Source organism: Lagopus leucura, unplaced genomic scaffold, assembly GCF_019238085.1.
Source record: "Lagopus leucura isolate 7727_CA_CO unplaced genomic scaffold, USGS_WTPT01 Super-Scaffold_100014, whole genome shotgun sequence".
Lineage (NCBI taxonomy): Eukaryota > Metazoa > Chordata > Aves > Galliformes > Phasianidae > Lagopus > Lagopus leucura.
This window is the reverse complement of record NW_024962268.1, coordinates 3,804,927-3,824,092: the sequence shown is the minus strand read 5'-3', so window position 1 is coordinate 3,824,092 and position 19,166 is coordinate 3,804,927. Positions and strand designations below refer to the sequence as shown.

The 19,166-nt window shown below is 39.1% G+C and overlaps 1 protein-coding gene across 1 annotated transcript in view; it reads right to left on the bottom strand.

The window, feature by feature from the left end:
- The window catches only part of PDE8B (phosphodiesterase 8B), a 70,324-nt gene that overhangs the window by 10,689 nt on the left and 40,469 nt on the right, over window positions 1-19,166 (bottom strand). Inside the window, exons 6-12 of the mRNA XM_042875257.1 lie at window positions 17,778-17,866; window positions 13,436-13,514; window positions 12,780-12,920; window positions 12,307-12,395; window positions 11,590-11,650; window positions 4,060-4,111; window positions 805-882 (exon numbers count right to left, since the gene is read on the bottom strand). Of these exons, the coding sequence (XP_042731191.1) occupies window positions 805-882; window positions 4,060-4,111; window positions 11,590-11,650; window positions 12,307-12,395; window positions 12,780-12,920; window positions 13,436-13,514; window positions 17,778-17,866 (589 nt within the window). The remainder of the gene's footprint in view (window positions 1-804; window positions 883-4,059; window positions 4,112-11,589; window positions 11,651-12,306; window positions 12,396-12,779; window positions 12,921-13,435; window positions 13,515-17,777; window positions 17,867-19,166) is intronic.

The window sequence follows — 19,166 nt, the reverse complement described above, 5'->3', positions numbered from 1 at the left end:
GACACCGTTTATCCAGTGCCAAAGGCAGCCATTAGGGAACAGCATGCCAGAATCCACTAGTTTCTCCTGAATCTCTTCTTCTGCACTTTTTTGCTTTGCTGTTCCTTTTCCTGCATTGCAGGCTGCCTCCCATGCAGCCACCTCTCACTGCTGCTGTCAGTTTTTCTCCATCCATTCATCCATCCATCCATCCATCCATCCATCCATCCATCCATCCATCCCACACTTCAGCTATACCGAAAGAAAGCTGTACTTACACACTTACACTACGCTGTACTTCATGCCCAGCAACTCCCACTCTGCCCTTGTTTGCCGATGGACTTGAGTCAGCCACAGCTTTTTCTGCGAGAGAATGCAGCCCCCTCATTTCAGTGTTGCAGCTGCTCCAATGAAACCCATTATTGCACTCTATAAGGTGTGCTTCTCTCACTACACACTGAAGAAGGAGAAAATCTCTGCCACCACCATTCCAGGCCTGCCAGGCAGCCATAGGTGGGATCAAGAGCAGCTCTGCTCTCAAGTAACCAGCAGAAATCAGTCCCTCCATGTCCTTCACCAATGAAGCCACCAATCCTCTCATTGAAGGCACCATGCACTGACATGCAGCACAGTTACACTGATGCTCATGCTGGGGCTTTGCTTTGCAGTTCAGAATAAAGAATTTTTAAAGAAGTTGTAAGACACTGAAGAAATCTCTGATCAATCAATCACCCATGAACCTGCCTGGTTCCTCTTTCACTCTGTGTTTTTCTGCCTCTGTTCTTTATTTCTAACCTTATTCCTAACTGTTTTCTATTTTCTTACCATCACTACTTTGTGAAGTTATCGACTTAACATCAACTGAGTCTTTCCTTCTGTTCTTGCATTTGAAGGAATGGGATTCTGTAAATGCAAAACAAAACCATTTAAAATGTGTCAGTAATAAATGCTTTTCCAAACTCTGAACACCATTTAAATAATCTTTACTGTACCACGTAAGTGGGGGAAATACTGTAATCTACAGCTCAGAACTGGGGAATGAGGGACTGAGATACAAACTTGGAGCACACCAAGCAACTTGCCTAAGGATGCCTGGAAAGATGCTGTGGAAGAAGCAGAAGACCATCAATGGAGCAGAGAGCTCACTTTGCCTAACTTCAGCTGCCTAAAAGCAGTCCTCCAGCCTGTCTTTGCCTGAGGTAGCTATCAAAGACCCTTCTGTAGTTACAGAGATAGGCAGTGGCATGCCCATGAACAGTTCATTCTACTTCAGGGTGGACCCCTCCAGCAACCCTTCCTGTTGCTCTCCACTGACCATTGGACAACCCTGAGTTTAACTGCCCAGAAATTTTGACAAGCAAGAAAAATCCCATCTCAGCCAACACTCTCCTGGCCCCAGCACAAGGACTAATCTGCTCTCTCCATATTCAGACAGCTTTTGTTTTTAATTTCAGTAATTATTTGTAAGCTATTTAAGAAAAATGCAACATATTGAGAACAATTACAAACAATTAACCAGTTGCTGTGGAAATTAACTGTGCACCAAGCTGTCATTCTTGAAATTGCCACTTACTAAAACAAAAAAATAAATAGAAACCCTCGTATTCAGACAAATGGAAAAGCCAGATGAAACAAACTCAAATAAATGACTGAAAAACGTCTCAATTATATATAAAAGAGCACTCTGTAAAATGCAATTTTCCTCCAACACAATGCAGTCTGCCCTCTCCTTTACCCTCAAAAACAACAACGCTGTATCTCTGCAAAAATCTTCATAGTGCCTATTCACAGAGTATCGGAGATCCACTCAAAGATCAGAGATGACAGAAAGCTTTCAAAGGGAGATAACCACTATGTGAAGAATCAGGACCAACCATCATCACCTTTGTCAAGACCGTATATATGCAGCTCTTCTGTAACAAAGCATTAGTATACAGTCCTCCAGAATTAAAAGTATGATGAAAAACGATGAATACAGTTCCTGCCTTAAGAATTGATCCTTGTCCACTCTGAAGAAACTGAAAGCATCTTTTCCCATTGATATCTAAGTGCTACATAATTAAAGCATGTCATTTTATTAATTTATTAAAGCATGACATTTTATTAATTTATTTAGTGTGATCAAGTCTAAATCCCTTTCCTACCTTAACTTTTGCAGGATTTCAAAAGACACTGGAGTGAGAGCAAACATTTACACGCAAACAGAGCTGCAAGTGGCAGTTGGAGGTAATATAACCCTCCTTGTTTTAAATGTCAGCTAGCCAGCTGGAAACTTTGCTGCTGCCATCTGGAGAGAGAAACAGGCATAGAAGAGCTACTCTACAGTAGTTGAAAATATTAAAAAAAAAAAAAATTACCCTTCACTGGGTGAGTGGAATCTTCCCATCCAGATTTGTAACAAAACACGAAGAATTGTAGAATCATAGAATGTCTTAGGTAGGAACGGACCTTAAGGACTATCCAGTCCCAACCCACCTGCCATGGGTAGGGAAGGGTCACCCCCAGTCTGGCCTTGAACTCCTCCAGGGACACAGGACCCCCATCTTCTATGGCCTGTGCCACTGCCTCACCACCCTCCAAGTAAATAGTTTCTCCCTAATACCTAAGGCACCTGAAGGTTTAAACCAGTTTGCACTGAAGGTAGAAAAATAATCCACGCGTACTGAGTATTTTGTGAGGATGTGGCCTGGCCAGCAGGGAGAGGGAGGTGGTGGTTTTCCTCTGCTCCACTTTTGTGAGGTCCCATCTGGAGTACAGCGTTCAGCACTGGGATCCCCAGCACAAGAAAGATGTGGGGCTGTCTTACCTGTGCTGTACCCAGACTAACAGTCCCTGTGACTTTTTGGCTACTTGCTTTAATTGTACCATAGCTATCAGTGTGACTTATATGATATCTCTTTCCAGTCTTGCTTGTCACAGTAACAAGAAAGTCTAAACACCTAAATCTTTCAAACAGATTAGTATGCTAATTACATTGTGTTAACTAGTGAGAAGTATTCTGCAACTTAATTCACAGGTGTTCTCATCTTCCTCTGTTTGCAGACTCCATTACTAGGAAAGGAGGAACAGTGAGAAAGAGAACCTGCATTTAATACAGCAACACAGCAGCAAACCATTTAACACAACATGGATCCGTTCTAACGGCAACAACAATAATGAGGATATCAAATTGCATGCGTGGTCTCTTATCCCCACTCTCACCCTCCCTTGCAGATTTTATTCTGCACCACAAAATTCTCCAATGCTTCCACATATTCTTATGTTACTTGGAAAAGCAGTAAATGTCATGAATTCACTTCCTAATCTCTCAGTACATTATATCCTCCCTGGTGAAAATCAGAAGCTTCCTTATAATGCACAGCAGTGCTGCCCAGTGTTTGCTGTGGGAAGGGTCTTGGGGTCTTGGAAAGCAACAAAGTGCAAGGACCTTTCTCTCAGAATAAGGCAGTAGGGCTGCATCTACCTCAGATCAACAGAAGACCATTGCAAACTTCAAATTGTCCTTTAGAGCCTCCTCTAGGAGACCAGGGATGTCTAGGGAAAAGTGTTATTTAAACAGCACTGGAAGGAGTGATTATCTCCTTATGTTCCTTTCTGAAGTCACCGTTAGTAACTTCTGCAAACAGCTCTTGGCTGAGATCTTGAATCTGTATGCAAGTAAACAGAGCTTCCTAAGACACAGAGCAAGGGCTGTGCAGATGTTCTGCAACACCACCACTGTGCTCAGGGCTGATGGGACATGACTAGCTTCAGCCTGCACACTGTAGACAGGGCAGATACTCTGGCACAAATAGGCACAGCTTCAATTTTATTTCAAGCAGCAGGAAGTGACAAGGTATGTCAGCTTTGGGATGAGATACAGTGCTTTAATACAACAAACAGCAACACAACTTGTTTCTGAGCGCTCTGCACAGTAGACTGAATTATTATTGACTTTACAAACACAATTATAGTGCAACATTTGAGCAGCTGGCCTTTTTTCTGTGAGCACAGGCTCCACAGAAGGAGGAGACAACACAGCAAAGACTGGCCACGACTTCAAGGACAGAAGTATATAAAGGTAAATGATAACATTCTAACCTGACTGAGAACTGTCTCCTGAATAATTCTCATCGCGTTGACTCTTGCAGAGCTGAAGACGCACCAAGAGTAAATTACGTATGTAAAAGAAAAAAAAAACACACAGAGATTTAAAAAGAGCTACATTCAACACTATCCTTATCCAACAATCACTATTATTCTTATATATATATATATATATATATATATATATACATATATAGGAAAAGACTCTCCTTCAGGTGTAATTACAAGTAGAGAAATAATATATAAAGCAAATAAATCGCAGATACAACAGTGCTTTTACGTAGGAACAATCAGTTCCTGTTTAATGGCCAGGTCTGTAAGAGATCTGAGGTTCCTTTTTAGATAACATTTTAAGTACAAATTTCATATGAACATGAAAGATTCCAGAAATAAAATGCAAAAATAGAGAAAACAAACAAACAAACAAAAAAACCTAAGATGTTATTCATTTCTTGTCTTCTGTACAGTGTTTTTAACATTATTTTCTTCGTACTGTTAAGCCAATTTTGTATACGCTCTTTCATGGACTAGTGATAGAATGGATCATTTTCAAAAAAGACAGAAAAAGAACACTTGACATACTGAGGAGAAGATAGGTCTCATCCATCAGAAATTTATTTCTCAGTGATTTTTAATCACTCCCATGAATGAAAAATATAAAACAAACAAACAAACAAACAAAAACCCCAAAAACCCACAATATCTAATTTGTTTGTGTTTCTGAAACACCTGAAAATATAACAGATATTTCAGTTTTTCTAGAACTTGAGTAGGACTTTTCCATCATCTTAATGGTTCCACCTACTGCTTGGTAGCACAATAAAAAATTAAAAGCTCTTCTGCTTTTTCATCCCTTTCAGAAACAAACACACAATCTGTCCAACATATGACAACTTAATATCTGCTATCCACTTCAGCCCATTCCCATCTACTCTAGACAAACAAGCCTTGAAACTCAACTCTGCTCAAGATGAACAGTCCTTCATGCTGCATTTGCACATCTTTCATTATACATCATACCAAAGAATCCAGTGCAGTTACCCCATCTGCTGTAGGTGATCCTTTGATCAAATCCATTGCCTGCCTGCCTGCCTGCCTATAACAAAACACTAGATTGCAAACTGTTGGTTGTAACCAATAAGTAAAAGGTGAAGTACAGCAAGATAGCATTTATGCATTCTGTGTCCATGTCAGTGTGACAGAGCACGGTGTTGTGCAGCTGCAGGGATTACTCAGGAAAGAAAATAATTACATGAGACCTCTTTTTCATCACTCCTGAGACCCTTCCATCTTGTTTTTCTTTTTCTTCTGGGGACAGGAGATAAAGAGAAGAAAATGAAGGACAAAAAGCAAAATTAAGGAGTGCTTTACTGTGTGGGGTAAGAATTAAAAAAGGAAGAGGAAATCCTGCAGTAATGTTCTACATAAATCTTGTTTGAGGGAATTTAAGAGGGCACTCTTCCCTCATAAAACTTGTTTTAAAAGCTTAAACATCTCTCCTACAATTATGCAGAAACTCTCACAGAAATTATCTCAACAGAACAAGATTGTGGAAGCTTGTCATACAGTACATTGATACAAGGCATCTGAACTGCTCATTCCAGTCCAAAACTGGAGTTCTTGGATATATCTCTTCCCACTTCCCTCTACTGAAAGAAAACCATGGCACATTCCTCATTTCCTCATCAAAAAATAAACTGCATTTCAGTACTTCTGTAGTATTTCTCTTACCCTTTGCTGTAGGCATGACGTCAAAGAGCCATGTAAGTTAAAAAATGAGAGCTGCCCTGACTAAGAAATGTTCTCCTCCTTTCTCATCTATATCTCTCGTCTTGCAGTTTAAAACCATTTTGCTCTGTCCTATCCCTATCTGTCCATGTAAAAAGTTCATTTTTCTTCTGTTTATAATTTCCCTTTAAAAACTGCAACTGACGTCATCTACTTGGACTTGTGCAAAGTGTTTGACACTGTCCCACATGACATTCTGGTCACCAAATTGGAGAAAAATGGATTTGATGGATGGATCACTCATTGAATAAGGAATTGGCTGGATGAGACTCAGAGAGCAGTGACCAACAGCTCAGTGTCCAAGTGGAGACCAGTGACGAGTGGCTTTCCTCAAGGATCGGTGTTGGGACTGATGTTACTTAACAGTTTTGTGGGTAACACGGACAGTGAGATCAAGTGTATCCTCAGCAAGTCTGCAGACGACAGCAAGCTGAGTAGCTGAGTGCAGTGGACACACTAGAGGGAAGGGATGACATCCAGAGGGACCTGGACAGCCTTGAGAGGTGGGCCCATGGCAACCTCATGAAGTTCAACAAGCCAGGTGCAAGGTCCTGCACCTGGATTGGGACAGTCCCAAACACAAACACAGGTTGGGTGGAAAATGGCTTGAGAGCAGCAGTGCTGAGAAGGATTTAGGAGTGTCAGTTGAGGAAAGATCCAACATGAGCCAGCAGTGTGCGCTTGCAGACCAGAAGGCCACCGTACCTTGGGTTGCATCAAGAGGAGTGTGACCAGCAGGTCAAGGGAGGTGATTCTGCCCCTCTACTCTGCTCTCGTAAGATTCCACATGGACTACTGTGTCCAGTACTAAATCCCCCAACACAAAAAGGATGTGGAGCTGTTGGAGGCAGGTCTGGAGAAGGGCTATGAAGATGATCACAGGACTGAAGCACCTCTCCTATGAGGACAGGCTGAGAAAGCTGGGGCTCTTCAGCCTAGAGAAGACTCCAAGGAGACCTTATAGTGGCCTTTCAGTGCCTGAAAGGGCCTACAAGAAAGCTGGGGAGGGACTTTTTATAAGGGCATGTAGTGACAGGAAAAGGGGAAATGGTTATAAAATGGAATAGTAGATTTAAACCAGACAGTAGGAAGAAATTCTTTACTGTGAGGGTGGTGAGACACTGGAACGGGCTGCACAAGAGAAGTTGTGGATGCCCCCTTTCTGGAAGCATTTAAGGCCAGGCTGGATGGGGTTTGAGCAACCTGGTCTAGAAGGAGGTGTCTCTGCCTATGGCAAGGAGGTTGGAACTAGATGATTTTGAAAGTTCCTTCCAACCCAAATCATTCTATGATTTTATGATTGGAAGGCCACAATGACATCTCTATGGAGCCTTCTCTTCCCCAAGCTAAAGAAGCCCAGCTTTCTCAACCTATCTTTATAAAAGAAGTGTTCCAGCCCCTTTGATAATCTCTGTGGGTCTTGTCTGGACCCAGTCCAACAGCTCTGCATCCCTGCTGTACTGGGAGAGACACAGACCTGGATGCAGTGCTCCAGTCTGGTCTTCACAAGAGCAGAGTAGAGGGGGACAATCACCTCCCTCTCCCTGCTGGCCACTATTCTTTTGATGCAGTGCAGAACACTGTTGGCCTTCCAAGCTGCAAGCACACGCTGCTGACTTGTGTCCAGTTTATTGTGCACCAGAATCCTTAAGTCCTTCTCACAGGGTTGTTACGAATGAGTTCTTCTCCCAGACTGTATTCATAGTAATTCATGAATGTTTGTAAGCTTCCATGCATTATCATAGAATCATATAATAGAATCATAGAAAATGATGTTGTGGGTGTGTGCCTGTGTTGAAAAGGACTCAAAGATCATCTAGTTTCAAAGCCCTTGCCATAGGTAGGGTCACCAACCACTAGACCAGGCTGCCCAGAGGCACATGCAGTCTGGACTTGAATGACTCCAGAGATGGAGCATCCACAACCTCCTTGGGCAACCTGTTCCAATGAGTCACCACTGTCTGAGAGAAAAACCTCCTAAAGGAAGTTATCTAGAAGTTGAGTTTAAGTCATATATAATTATGGTGAAACACTGTAGCATTAGTGATTTGGATCAAAACTTGAATCACGACAGATACTATCCTGTAATTAAATATGTACTTCATTAGATTTCCTTGCATGCTTCCATAACAAACCATTTTTGTTCTGAAAATAACCCTGATATATTTTATGGCAGAATAAATTTTTATTTATCTAAGTATTCAGAAGTGGATGTCAGCATTTGTCAAGTACATAACTTCTTTATATTCATAATTTTCTGCAGAAAGTGTTCTGAGAGAATAACTAAAATCCTTAACAAAAGCTGAATACGAACTGAACCAGAGGAAAAAAAACAATGGAGGAAACCAATAGTGCAAATATTCTATTTGTCACAGAAAAAGTCTTTCCAGAGTTGTTTTTCAAAACAAGAAATAGTGAAATGTTGAGAAATGAGTTTCTCTTTTGCTTCACAGAAGACAACAGCAGGGTACTTGCGGCAAGCATTGGGGTCCCACCCCCCCTGGCAGGCACCCACTGCCTTGAGCTGCCCAGAGCCATTGCCTTGTGCCAGCCTCCCAAAAGCAGCTGGCCCGTGAGCATGGCCTGAGCAAGGTGACAGAGCTACCACATGCATTGACAGTGCCGTGGTGTGGGCTCCTTGGTCAGGAACTAGGTGAATGTCCAACATAAAGCACGAATCTCATCAGAGCCACACATTGACCAGTGCTGGGGAAAAAAAAAAAGATAAAATTTGGGCCACTCTCATTGTTTATCTCACAGGGTACCAATCTCTCAGGGAAATCCTCAAACAATGGCAGCCTCAAAACTTCATGAACTGCACTGACTCCACCATCTGGACAGGACAAGACATCTCAGCAAGAGGCACTAGCTTAGAAGGACTATATATTCTGGATGTTCTTGGCAGGCTGAGGCCTCCTGGCCAACAGAAGCTGCAGCTGCAGTGCTGGTGTTTCCAACACATAGCTGGCACCTCACAAGAGGAGGTCAAGGCAAGCATGAGCTATTTGAGCCCCATGGCTTGGAAAAATTAAGAAGCACCCTGTTGCACCTGAAGCAATTTCTAGTGCCTGAGGGCACATAATCAACTCACCCAGTTGCTGCAATATCAAGGAAGAGGTATGCTCTTTTTACAGGAACATACTGACACACAACAGATGAAAGCAAGGGACTGCCTTGCAGTAGAACCCAAGGATGAACTCAGAGCATGTAAAGAAATAGATGAGATTACTTGCTCTGAAACCAAAGAATAGGAGTGCTTGTAATGGGCTTGCCTACACTGGAATTTCACTTTATACAATTCTTTGCTCAAGTCTCATTTGACTCAATGGCAGCACATCTTCAGTGCAATGGGGAGAACGGAGAAAGTGGCTGTATCTCAGTGCAAGCTCTGTCTGTCTGTCTGGTCTTCTTACCCAAATTCTCTGCAATTGCAGACAGAATGCCAGTAACTGTTGAATTCCTCAATATTTGAAAACATTTCTTTCAGAAATGCAGAAAGCCTACACAGGTAGACACATGCCCTCGTTTCCCTGAAATTGTTTCCAAGAGGATGGTGTACAGCATTTGAAAATACTGCAGTGTACTGAGAATTAGAAACATAGGGAGTATCACAAGGCTAAGTGAATCAAATCCAACAAGTAATTTTTATCCCTCAGGGGCCGTTTTATTAACACTTTATGTGTATTAAATAATTGATAAACTTATTTTTAATTTTCATCACGTTTTCGTGGTTTTTCAGTCTGCGCCACCAACTGCTGCACAAAATGAAGCCTTCCTGCAAAAGTCAGTAGTGCTTTTTCTTTCGTTGAACTTCTCTTTACCACCAGAGGGTGCAAAACTGCAGTGCTCAAATACTGATCACAAAAAAATCTGAGCAGCATCACTGCAAAAGTAATTGTAGGAAGTCTTATGAATACGGTACAGGTGTTATTACACATAACCACCATCCCCAATCTAAACAATAACAAGACCTCAAGACGCTGTTAAGAGTTTTCTATTTGATGCCAGAGCATCTGATACTGTAGTAGAGGGAGGAGAGATTTCTACCAAAGAACAGAAACACACACAAACACAAACACAAACACGCATACAAAAAAACCCCCAACCAAACAACAACAAAGAAACCCACCTAGTTTTGTGGTCTGTACCTTTTTTTTTTCCATATAGACCTTCAATCTCTACAGAATATATTTTCTGTCAGGCTGTAATCTTTAATCGCTGTAGTAGATTTCTATATCTGTTCAGAATGTTTCAGAGGTCATACAACCTTGTCTAAGACTGCCCAGGCATAAAGATCATTGCATTTGTGCTTTATTTACTGATAACTGCTCATGATTCAGTACTGAAAAACACAAACTGATTGTGTTTTCCAACAGTGCCAGTACTATAGAGAGCACGGCCTTTGACACATATTTCTAAATAACATTTATTGTTAAGTTTACTTGCTTAATCCAAAGAACCAGAAAACTTCCACTGCTGGCTTTTGGTGTTTTTTTTTTTTAACAGATGACTGCAAGTCTGTAATTGTTTTGTACTGATCATCTTACATAAACAATATTACATTTACACTGCAGCAGCCTTTCAGCTGTGTGTACGCTGTAGAAAAATACATCAAATGGTACCTCGCTTTTAAATCAACATCAAAGCAGCTGTAAATGAAACAACATGAACAATGAGGTTTTACTAATGAATAAAAAAAGAAATACTGTATAACATTAGTACTTCTTCCATTACAAAAGTCTCCTGCACTCTAGGCTGTACTTTTAAAATCCTGCTTCTGTAGATTATACCTTGCTGCTAATACTAAAATCTGTTTTTTGATCCAAATAGGAGGTCAGTTTATAACATTCCAAGCTTTGTTTTTAAGGGGCAGAGGTTCAAATTTCTTCCAAAAACTATGCATATTTCTTCGTTGACTTGATAATATCTCTGCAACAGGCATGGTTTCAAAAAACAGACAATTTTACAGAATATTATCTATTAACTTCCAATACTTTTTTTTCAGCAATCTATTACTAAGGATAGGCTTATTATTATGCTGAAGAATAGGCAACTAGAAATCCTAGTGACCTTCCATGCATATTTATGCACACAATTTTTATCTTTATTCTCAGCTATGTAAAAGCACATTTAAAAATTTATACAAAACAATATACTCAGTTCCCAAAACCCAAATTTTTTAGAAAAAAATGGAAATTACAGGAAATATATCATACTCCATAAGCACATCCTCAGTTTAAACGTTAGCAGCTACACCTTATGCTCCCTACATTCAATCTTACTCCCACAGACCACAGATAGATTTCACTCTTTGACTCAGAGAAGTCCAAAATTTCTTATTCCACTGGTTTTTGAAGCAAAACATACAACATGCTCAGTGGCTTCAAATGCTCTTTCAGATAGTGTGCAGGAGCAGATCAACTTCTGCTCCTCAAACAACTTCTCATGCCTCCACAGTTTTTACAGGATGTGGTGGATATGTGGCTGAACATATGTGAAAACATATGGGCAAGGAACCTCCAGTCTTCAGTGCTTGCCCACTGCACCCTGTCCTGGCACTGGGCATCACTGAAAAGGGCCTGGCTCCATCCACTTTGCAACCTCCCTTTCTGATATTTATAGACATTGATGAGATTCCGTGGAGCCTCCTCCTCTCTGGGTTGTACATCAACTTCTTAAGCAAAAAATATAATTACTAAAAGAGATGGAAATTATGACATCGTAGAAACACAGTACCTGCTTGTTGTTTTCGTTAGTACAACACAGCCTTTTGAGGGACACCAAGTGTCTGATCTTCCTAGCAACAGAAATAATCTATTGTTATCACATCAGATGGTAAAGAGGGAAGTGAAATGACATAGTGATATTTTTTTAAGCTGAATTCTTGATGCACTAATGGAACAAGAACTAAAACCAACACAAAACAACTGACTGAGCAACAAGCAGTGAAACAGTCGTGTTTTTGTTCTAAAGTACGACTATGCTGATGCTGAAAGAGTTCACTCACACATCTGGGAGCAGAATTTGGCAACATGCACATCATACATGGCAAAAGTGCAAGCACATGCAAGTGTGCACACAAAATTAATCACCTGGCTGCTGACTCTTCCAATTGCCTGGTTGACAGTTTGAATACTTTAGAGTAACTTCACAGAGAAAAGCATGGTAAAATAAACCCAAACACCAATTTGCAGCTGTCTGTATAATAGCAACTTCATCCTTTCTTATGATTTCACAATTTTTTAGCCAGCAAGTGAAGACACCAAAATGGACAAATCAGTAAAAATCACGGCCTTCTTAATTTTGCATATTTTCCTTGAACTGCTTGAAGTCAGCAGTGTTATCACCACCCTGCTCCTTACTATATGGAGGTTCATGCCAAATGCACGGACAGGGAAAGCACAGAGAAGGATTAAAAAAAAAAAGGAACTGTGCTCTGGAGATGTTAATTACCCTCCTTGACCAATCACTGGTGTTATCTTCACATGTTGCTGGATACTGTCTCCAGATTTTCTTCTTGCATAGTAAACCCCTTGCCATTCCTAAGAAAACATGCACAACAGAAAGCATCTGATAATACATAGTTTGCAGTCGAATATTCATTTATTATTGCCTAGTCCTTATGTAGCAAATAATTACATACTATTTCATGTTTACATTCTAAAAAAGTGTAAAATCTTGTAATCCTCAGCGCAGCTAAGCAGATATTTGCTTGTCTGAGGACAGTGTAAACTTTTTTGATATGTTTCTCTTGTGAAGAAGTGCCCAGTATTTTCAAAAAAGTTTAGGAATCAGAGGAACAGAATTCAGATGAGATATATGCAACTCAAGAGAACAGAGTCTCATGTTTTTAAACCCAGAGTTTAAAAAATAAAACAGATTGGAAATCCAAATTAGAATTGCCCAAGCTGATTTTAGCTACTTACCTTTCCTTTTTTAATACATGCGTTGATAGCGTCTGACAGATCTGCACGGTTTTTATCACTTTTTGGTAGCTCAGTAAGTTCCTTGCCAATGAGCTCTCCCTTCTGATACCCCATCATATGCTCGAAGGCCGGATTAACATACTGTGAAACAAAAGAACTTCGGGATGAGAAGGATATACTTATAAGATAATTACTCACATAAAACTATCACAGTATTTCAGGGTATGCACCTAAATCCAAAACCACACATCCCTGCAGTCTGTCACATAAAACATTATGCCAATAGAGAAACATTTCACTTACATTTGCTAGATACATATTATTTATTTATTTATTCATGTTACATACGGAGTTGAAATAGAATCTGATATAGAAAATGTGGAAAGAGAACAAGCCCCTTTACTGTACAGGGTATCTATTTCTGCAGTAGATTTCATGTTTGTTTTACTATAAGCAACTGGAAATTATCATCTGAGTAAAATTAGAGAAGGAAATATTCTAGAAATTCAGCAAGTGTCAACAGGCAGCATCCAGAAATGCTGCAGAAATACGGCAACAAAAGCAAAACACCGAATTAGAAGAGACTTTACGGAACAAAGATCTCTTTGGGGTTTCTGCCTTTGAATTCTGCAAAATGATTGGTCTTTTCCCCATACCTGAATAACACGATCTTCACTGGTTATTTCTATTGCTTCCTGACAACGTTCTAATGCTGTAAATACTGCATTACATGCCCTGAAATTAGCAAATGATTCACATTAGTTTTATTGTTAGAACATTTTGCTTATCATAAACAGATTATTGCACTGTACTTATCCACGGATTAATCACAAATTAGCATGCTGTTTCAACCAAACCAGGTAGCCATCACCATTATAATTTTCTGAGGAATTTAATCTTCGGACACTCCCGTTGCTGACATATTTTTCTGAGATCACTTACAAAACTGCTCACAGGCACCGCATCACATAACAGCACGTTGCCTTTTCCAAACACCCTTTCTAGAGCAGGAACTAAAAATGAGTAAAAATAACAAATGGCTGCATACATTGCAATAGGAAGTTTTGTGAACATCAAGGATAGAGAACACAAAAATCAGCACAGTACATTTTATGAATCTATGTATATAAAATATATCCTAATATATATCCCAATAAAATATGTCCTGACATACACACGGATAAAATGTGCTGTGCTTATTTTACATGTGTATATACACATAAGTATAAATGTAAATTTTTCAGACCTTGATTATCAAAGAAGTTGTAATGCTAAGCGATTAGAGGAAATGATTTAAGCCATCACAAAATCTTAGTCAGAAAAATATCACTTTTCCTGCTTTCAATTTATAATTCAGTGGGTTGACTTTCATACGGGTTAGTCTTAATTAAGGGCAAAAATAATCCCCACCTTCCACTTTTTCAGGGCTATCCTTGAACTAATGCAGGAAAACAAAATCTTTACCCTTTTGCTACAGGACTGATACTGCTTAAACTATAATTTACACAGAATGGGATTGAAATAATGTTATTTAATTCTAATTAATTATGTTAATTAAAACAATGTATTAATTAACACAGTAAACTATGGAGATTTAGTGCATACTAAAAGACACAAATCAGACGACGTGCTGTGATAGATCCCAGTCCATTTTCTGGCCTAAATTCAGACCAATTGTCTGCTATGTATGTCTCACTGCAGGGAGCATAAAATGCACCATGCAGAAACATCCTTGTATACAGCTGTAACCTAGTGGAAATGTCTTGCTTACAAACTGTACAGTGAGGTGTGATTAATACTGATGATCAGTGCATGGTTAGCACAGAAGTATTCTACCTCTGCATTAAGGAATATTGGATGTTGGTAGCTTTGCTCATCATGGAAGTAACTCAGAAACAAACTGGAAAGGGAATACACATGAAGACATACATACACAATGATATGGATGAAGATTTGTAGGAAGAAGCGTTGTACGCAGAAGACAACTGTACTCCTTCAGTTTATGCAATAAAACGAACTATCACTGTAATTTTACAAGGGACAACCTAGCAGTTCAAGTTTGCTCCATGGTGTGATTTTGTGCTGCGCAAAATAACTGAGTTATCTCAGTGGTAGATGCTCATCTGGTACACAAACACTAACAAGTCATTAAGTAAGCTTTCTGCAAGAAAACGCAGAGCTGTTTTGAACTGATTACACTATTCAAAACCTACTTTTTCATTTGATCTGGCAATCAAGCTAGCTTTGGTAGATGCACACATCCCACAGATGCCCCCCAAAAAACCTTTAGAATTAAAGAAACAAAAAATCTGTCTAAGAAACGGTGTACCCATCCGGACAGTTCTGTTCACTGAAAGGACTTCAGATACTGTGTCCCTGGTCCAAAATTCTCACAGACTTTCTCTTCTATTCAAACACCTAAAAAAAATTCTGGATTTTGTCCCATTGATTTACTTTCTGAGAACATTATGTCTTTCTTCTCAAAAATACAAAGACATATCAAAGACCAGGAGCCCCGTGAGATAAATACACAGTGCAACATTTTTTCCCCCATTTCATTAAACCCCAGAGATGAAAGCAAATTGCAACCAAGTAGGGCTAGCAAATCTAGTTGTGCTTATTTTTTTATGGTAAGCTCAATTAAAACATCTGCCTCTTTGGGCAAAAGCAGGAAGAAGTTCTCTGTCGCAAGGCGTCAGCTTCTCTAAGTTACAAGTATGCCTTCTCAGAAAATTTGTCTTTCAAAAGACAAATGTTTCAAAAAACAAATTTTTCAAAAGACAATTTGGCTGTTTTGATCCCCCAGGTGTTAGCACAAAGCTTCTTGCATTAAAAGAAAAGTAGAATTTAACTCCTCTGGGTCTGCCTCAGGCAGTGGCAGCAACAAACTCCAAAATACTACAGCTGTGCTGCCAAAAGCTTTCTGAAACAGTACTGCACCAGAGGTGATGTAAATATACAGACATACACATGTGCAGATATATACATGATGCGTTACTAACATACAAAACACGCGGTAACACAGAAAACATTTAATTTGCTATACATTCACATAAATTAAAGGGAAGGAAGTTCACAGTTTACATAACTAAAGATAGAAGAGTAAAAACAAGCCAAATCACAAGTGGGTGGTACAACACTGTTTACACAAACAATACAGAAGAGAGAATTGTCAGTAGCTGAAAAGCTTCTGAGGAGTGACACTCTCTTCCAAATTTCAATATTTTTTTTTATTGGTGATAGTTTTAAATAATCTCACAGAAAAATATGGCAATCAATATGTGAATCATGTTCCCTGTTTCTGAGTTATAATTATCTGCATTCATAGTTGATATAACTAAAAGAGATGCTTAAACTCTACTGGCACTGAATTCTTAAAGTAGGTTATTCCGTGTGTTACAGCAGGTAATTTTCAATGAAAAGAACATAAAGTTTATAACAGAAAGAAATAAAGGAAAACAAAACATAACACAAGAAGTCATTGACACATACACTGATGTTCTAGAGAAACAGAAGGATAATTTCCACTCTTCTATGTTTTGATAAACACTAAGAAAGAGATGGAAATGACAAAAAGTTACTATACACAGAGTAACAAGCAATGAATGTCCTAGGCTAAGAAATTAAGGAGGTTATCTGCACATGTTTTTATGGTCTCTGGTAAGAATCTTACTTGAGACATTATCAGGCAACAAAGTGGAATGCTGCCTGAACTGTGAGAAGAGTAATCCTCAAGATGATGTACAACAGCTGGAAGAAGTTTCCTTTTTGTCTACAGCATGCTTGTTATTACAAAATCTGTCGTTTTGGACCTAAACACAAGCTACAGGTATAGCTTGTATGAACATAAACTGATGTTTGCTAACTAAATTCACAAGTCACACATTTCACACTGCATTTACAACTGAACCAAGTCAGATTCAGCTCTAATTAACTTCTAAAATTTCTGTGCTTTTTTTTTTTTCTTTATTTTTTTCTGCTGAGCTTTGGGAAATACACATTAATATTGTGACAGCATGAACCCTATTTTTTTTTCCTAAAGATTCTACTACAATCATATTTTGCATACATAAACACATATTTGCTTGAACATTAAGTTCCTTTGTGATAGGTTTGTGAATGGAATCTTAAAAAAATCTACTGCTTAAACAGCAACACTGACTCCAGTAGTGAAGTGATAGTATTTTCTGTAGAAGGAAATGCAACTCAATTATGGGAATCCAGATAAATATACTTTCTCTGTGTGACAACTCAAAGACCTTTTTTTTATATACAGTTGAATTGTAAAGATATTTATATGTAGGTGTAAGCACCAGAAGCACCAGTATTAAATATACAATCAATCATATTAAACTGATTATATAATTATATATTCCTTCTTATATTTGGAAGATAATTTTACAATTAAATATTTCTTATTAAGAAAAAAAATTGTGATTTTGATTTGGCACAGAGTAGGAAGAGCCAGCCCAAGACTGAGCTCAGTTCAAGACATGAAATCTCACACACATAAGATTAAGAATGACTTTGAGAAATTTTCCTGTCATGTCACTTTGCAGCCCATAAACCTTTCTTACACACAAGTCAGCATTAAAGTGCTACCATTCAATTAAACGAACAGAAGCTGTTCTGCAATATTTCTGCTAAGGGATCTCATTCTGATTGCAATACCAGTGATGGCTGCTGTACTATTGCCAAACTCAATGTGGGCATCTCAAGACATATGGGCACAGGCAAGCATCAGAATAAAGGACAAGTACTGCATTCTGCATTAATGAAAACTGTCATTTAAACCAGCAGTGAATGAAGCACATCAACAAAGCTTTCTAAAGGCACCACTTATTAAAGCCCTTACATTTGTCTGTTTTGTAACTGATCAAGGAACAAGGCTGTAGGAAATTGTTAGCATATGAAACACATATATCTGCAGTTGGGAACGTAGACCAGTTACTTATTTCCAAATATTTATTTCTTATGCCTTCTTATATGTCTACATACCGTAATTTGAACTGAGATCGCACTTCCCCATGTTCTATTTGAATGAGTTCATTGTAACAAGCAGTTATGCTGCTATTCTCCATGAATTGCTGGAAAACAAATCAGAAGTGCATGAAATAGAATGGAAGGTTTGTAATCTATTATTCCTGTTCTTGTATCTAAAACTCTAATGTTATAAAGAGAGCTGGCAATAGGACAACAAAGGGCCACAAAAATGGGGCCAGAATATCTTTCATATGAGGAATGGCTGGAGGAGCTGAGACTGGTCAGTACAGAGAAGAGAAAGCACAGGAGAGACCTCATTAAGATAAAATAAGTACCTCAAGAAAGTGCAAAAAGAACAGAGTCAGGCTCTCTTCAATGGTGCCAGTGTCAGGATGAGAGGCAATGGGCACAAAATGGAGTACTAGAGGTTCCTCCTAACACCAACTTGCCAGTGTCAGGATGATAGCTCGACTTGATGATCGTAAGGATCTTTTCCAACCTAAGTGATTTTATGATTCTTGCTGTGTGGGTGGCTGAGCACTGGCACAAGTTGCCCAAAAAGGCTGTGAGTCTCCTCCTTAGAGATGTGCAAAAGCCACTTGGACATGGGTAACCCACTCTGCGTGTCCTGCTTGGGCAGGGTTTGGGCCAGATGGACCCAAAAGTCCCTGCCAACCTCAGCTATTCTGGGGTTCTGTAGAAATGCTTTCATTGCTCCTGTTGTGTTAAGCAATCATCTATTTAATGGGAATGATTCTCTAGTCACTATGACAATATTGCTAGCTAAATAAAAAGTGAGCATAAAAATCTGCTGAAACCACAACTGTGAGCTTTGCCACTTGGTTCTAGGTATTCAGTAAGAAATAGGTCATCTTAAAAAAAAAAACAAACAAAAGTCTCAAAATCAGTAGCATTTGGATGTTTCATTAGGAGCACCTATGCCTTAATTCAGAACAGGAACGGAATACCTTAAAGATATAAAATATCCATGCTAAAAATTAAAATAAATTTAATGACATTAGGCATTTCGTCTGTTTTTAAGTAAGCATTGTAGCTGAAACTCACAAACTGTAGTAACTTGAATTTGTAAGTAACGTCAGTGAGCTGTCATTTTTGAATTCAGAAGTGCAGAAAACTAAAATTTGACAGCTGTTAACAAGACCTTTTTTAATATGTGTTAGATGGAATGTCCTCTATTTGTTATGCAGAAGCAGTTAGCAGAGAGGTATTGTGCTTGGACCAGCTGCAGTGAGAAAATTCACATTCATCACAAAAGCATTAGCATGTTCTCTGACTTCAGTTCAAGTTTACTGCTCACTAGTCAACTTCTGCTGTGAGGATTTACATCAGTGATTTGTAAATACATCTCTTCACATCATTCTGCCTTTCATACAAAATACTCTG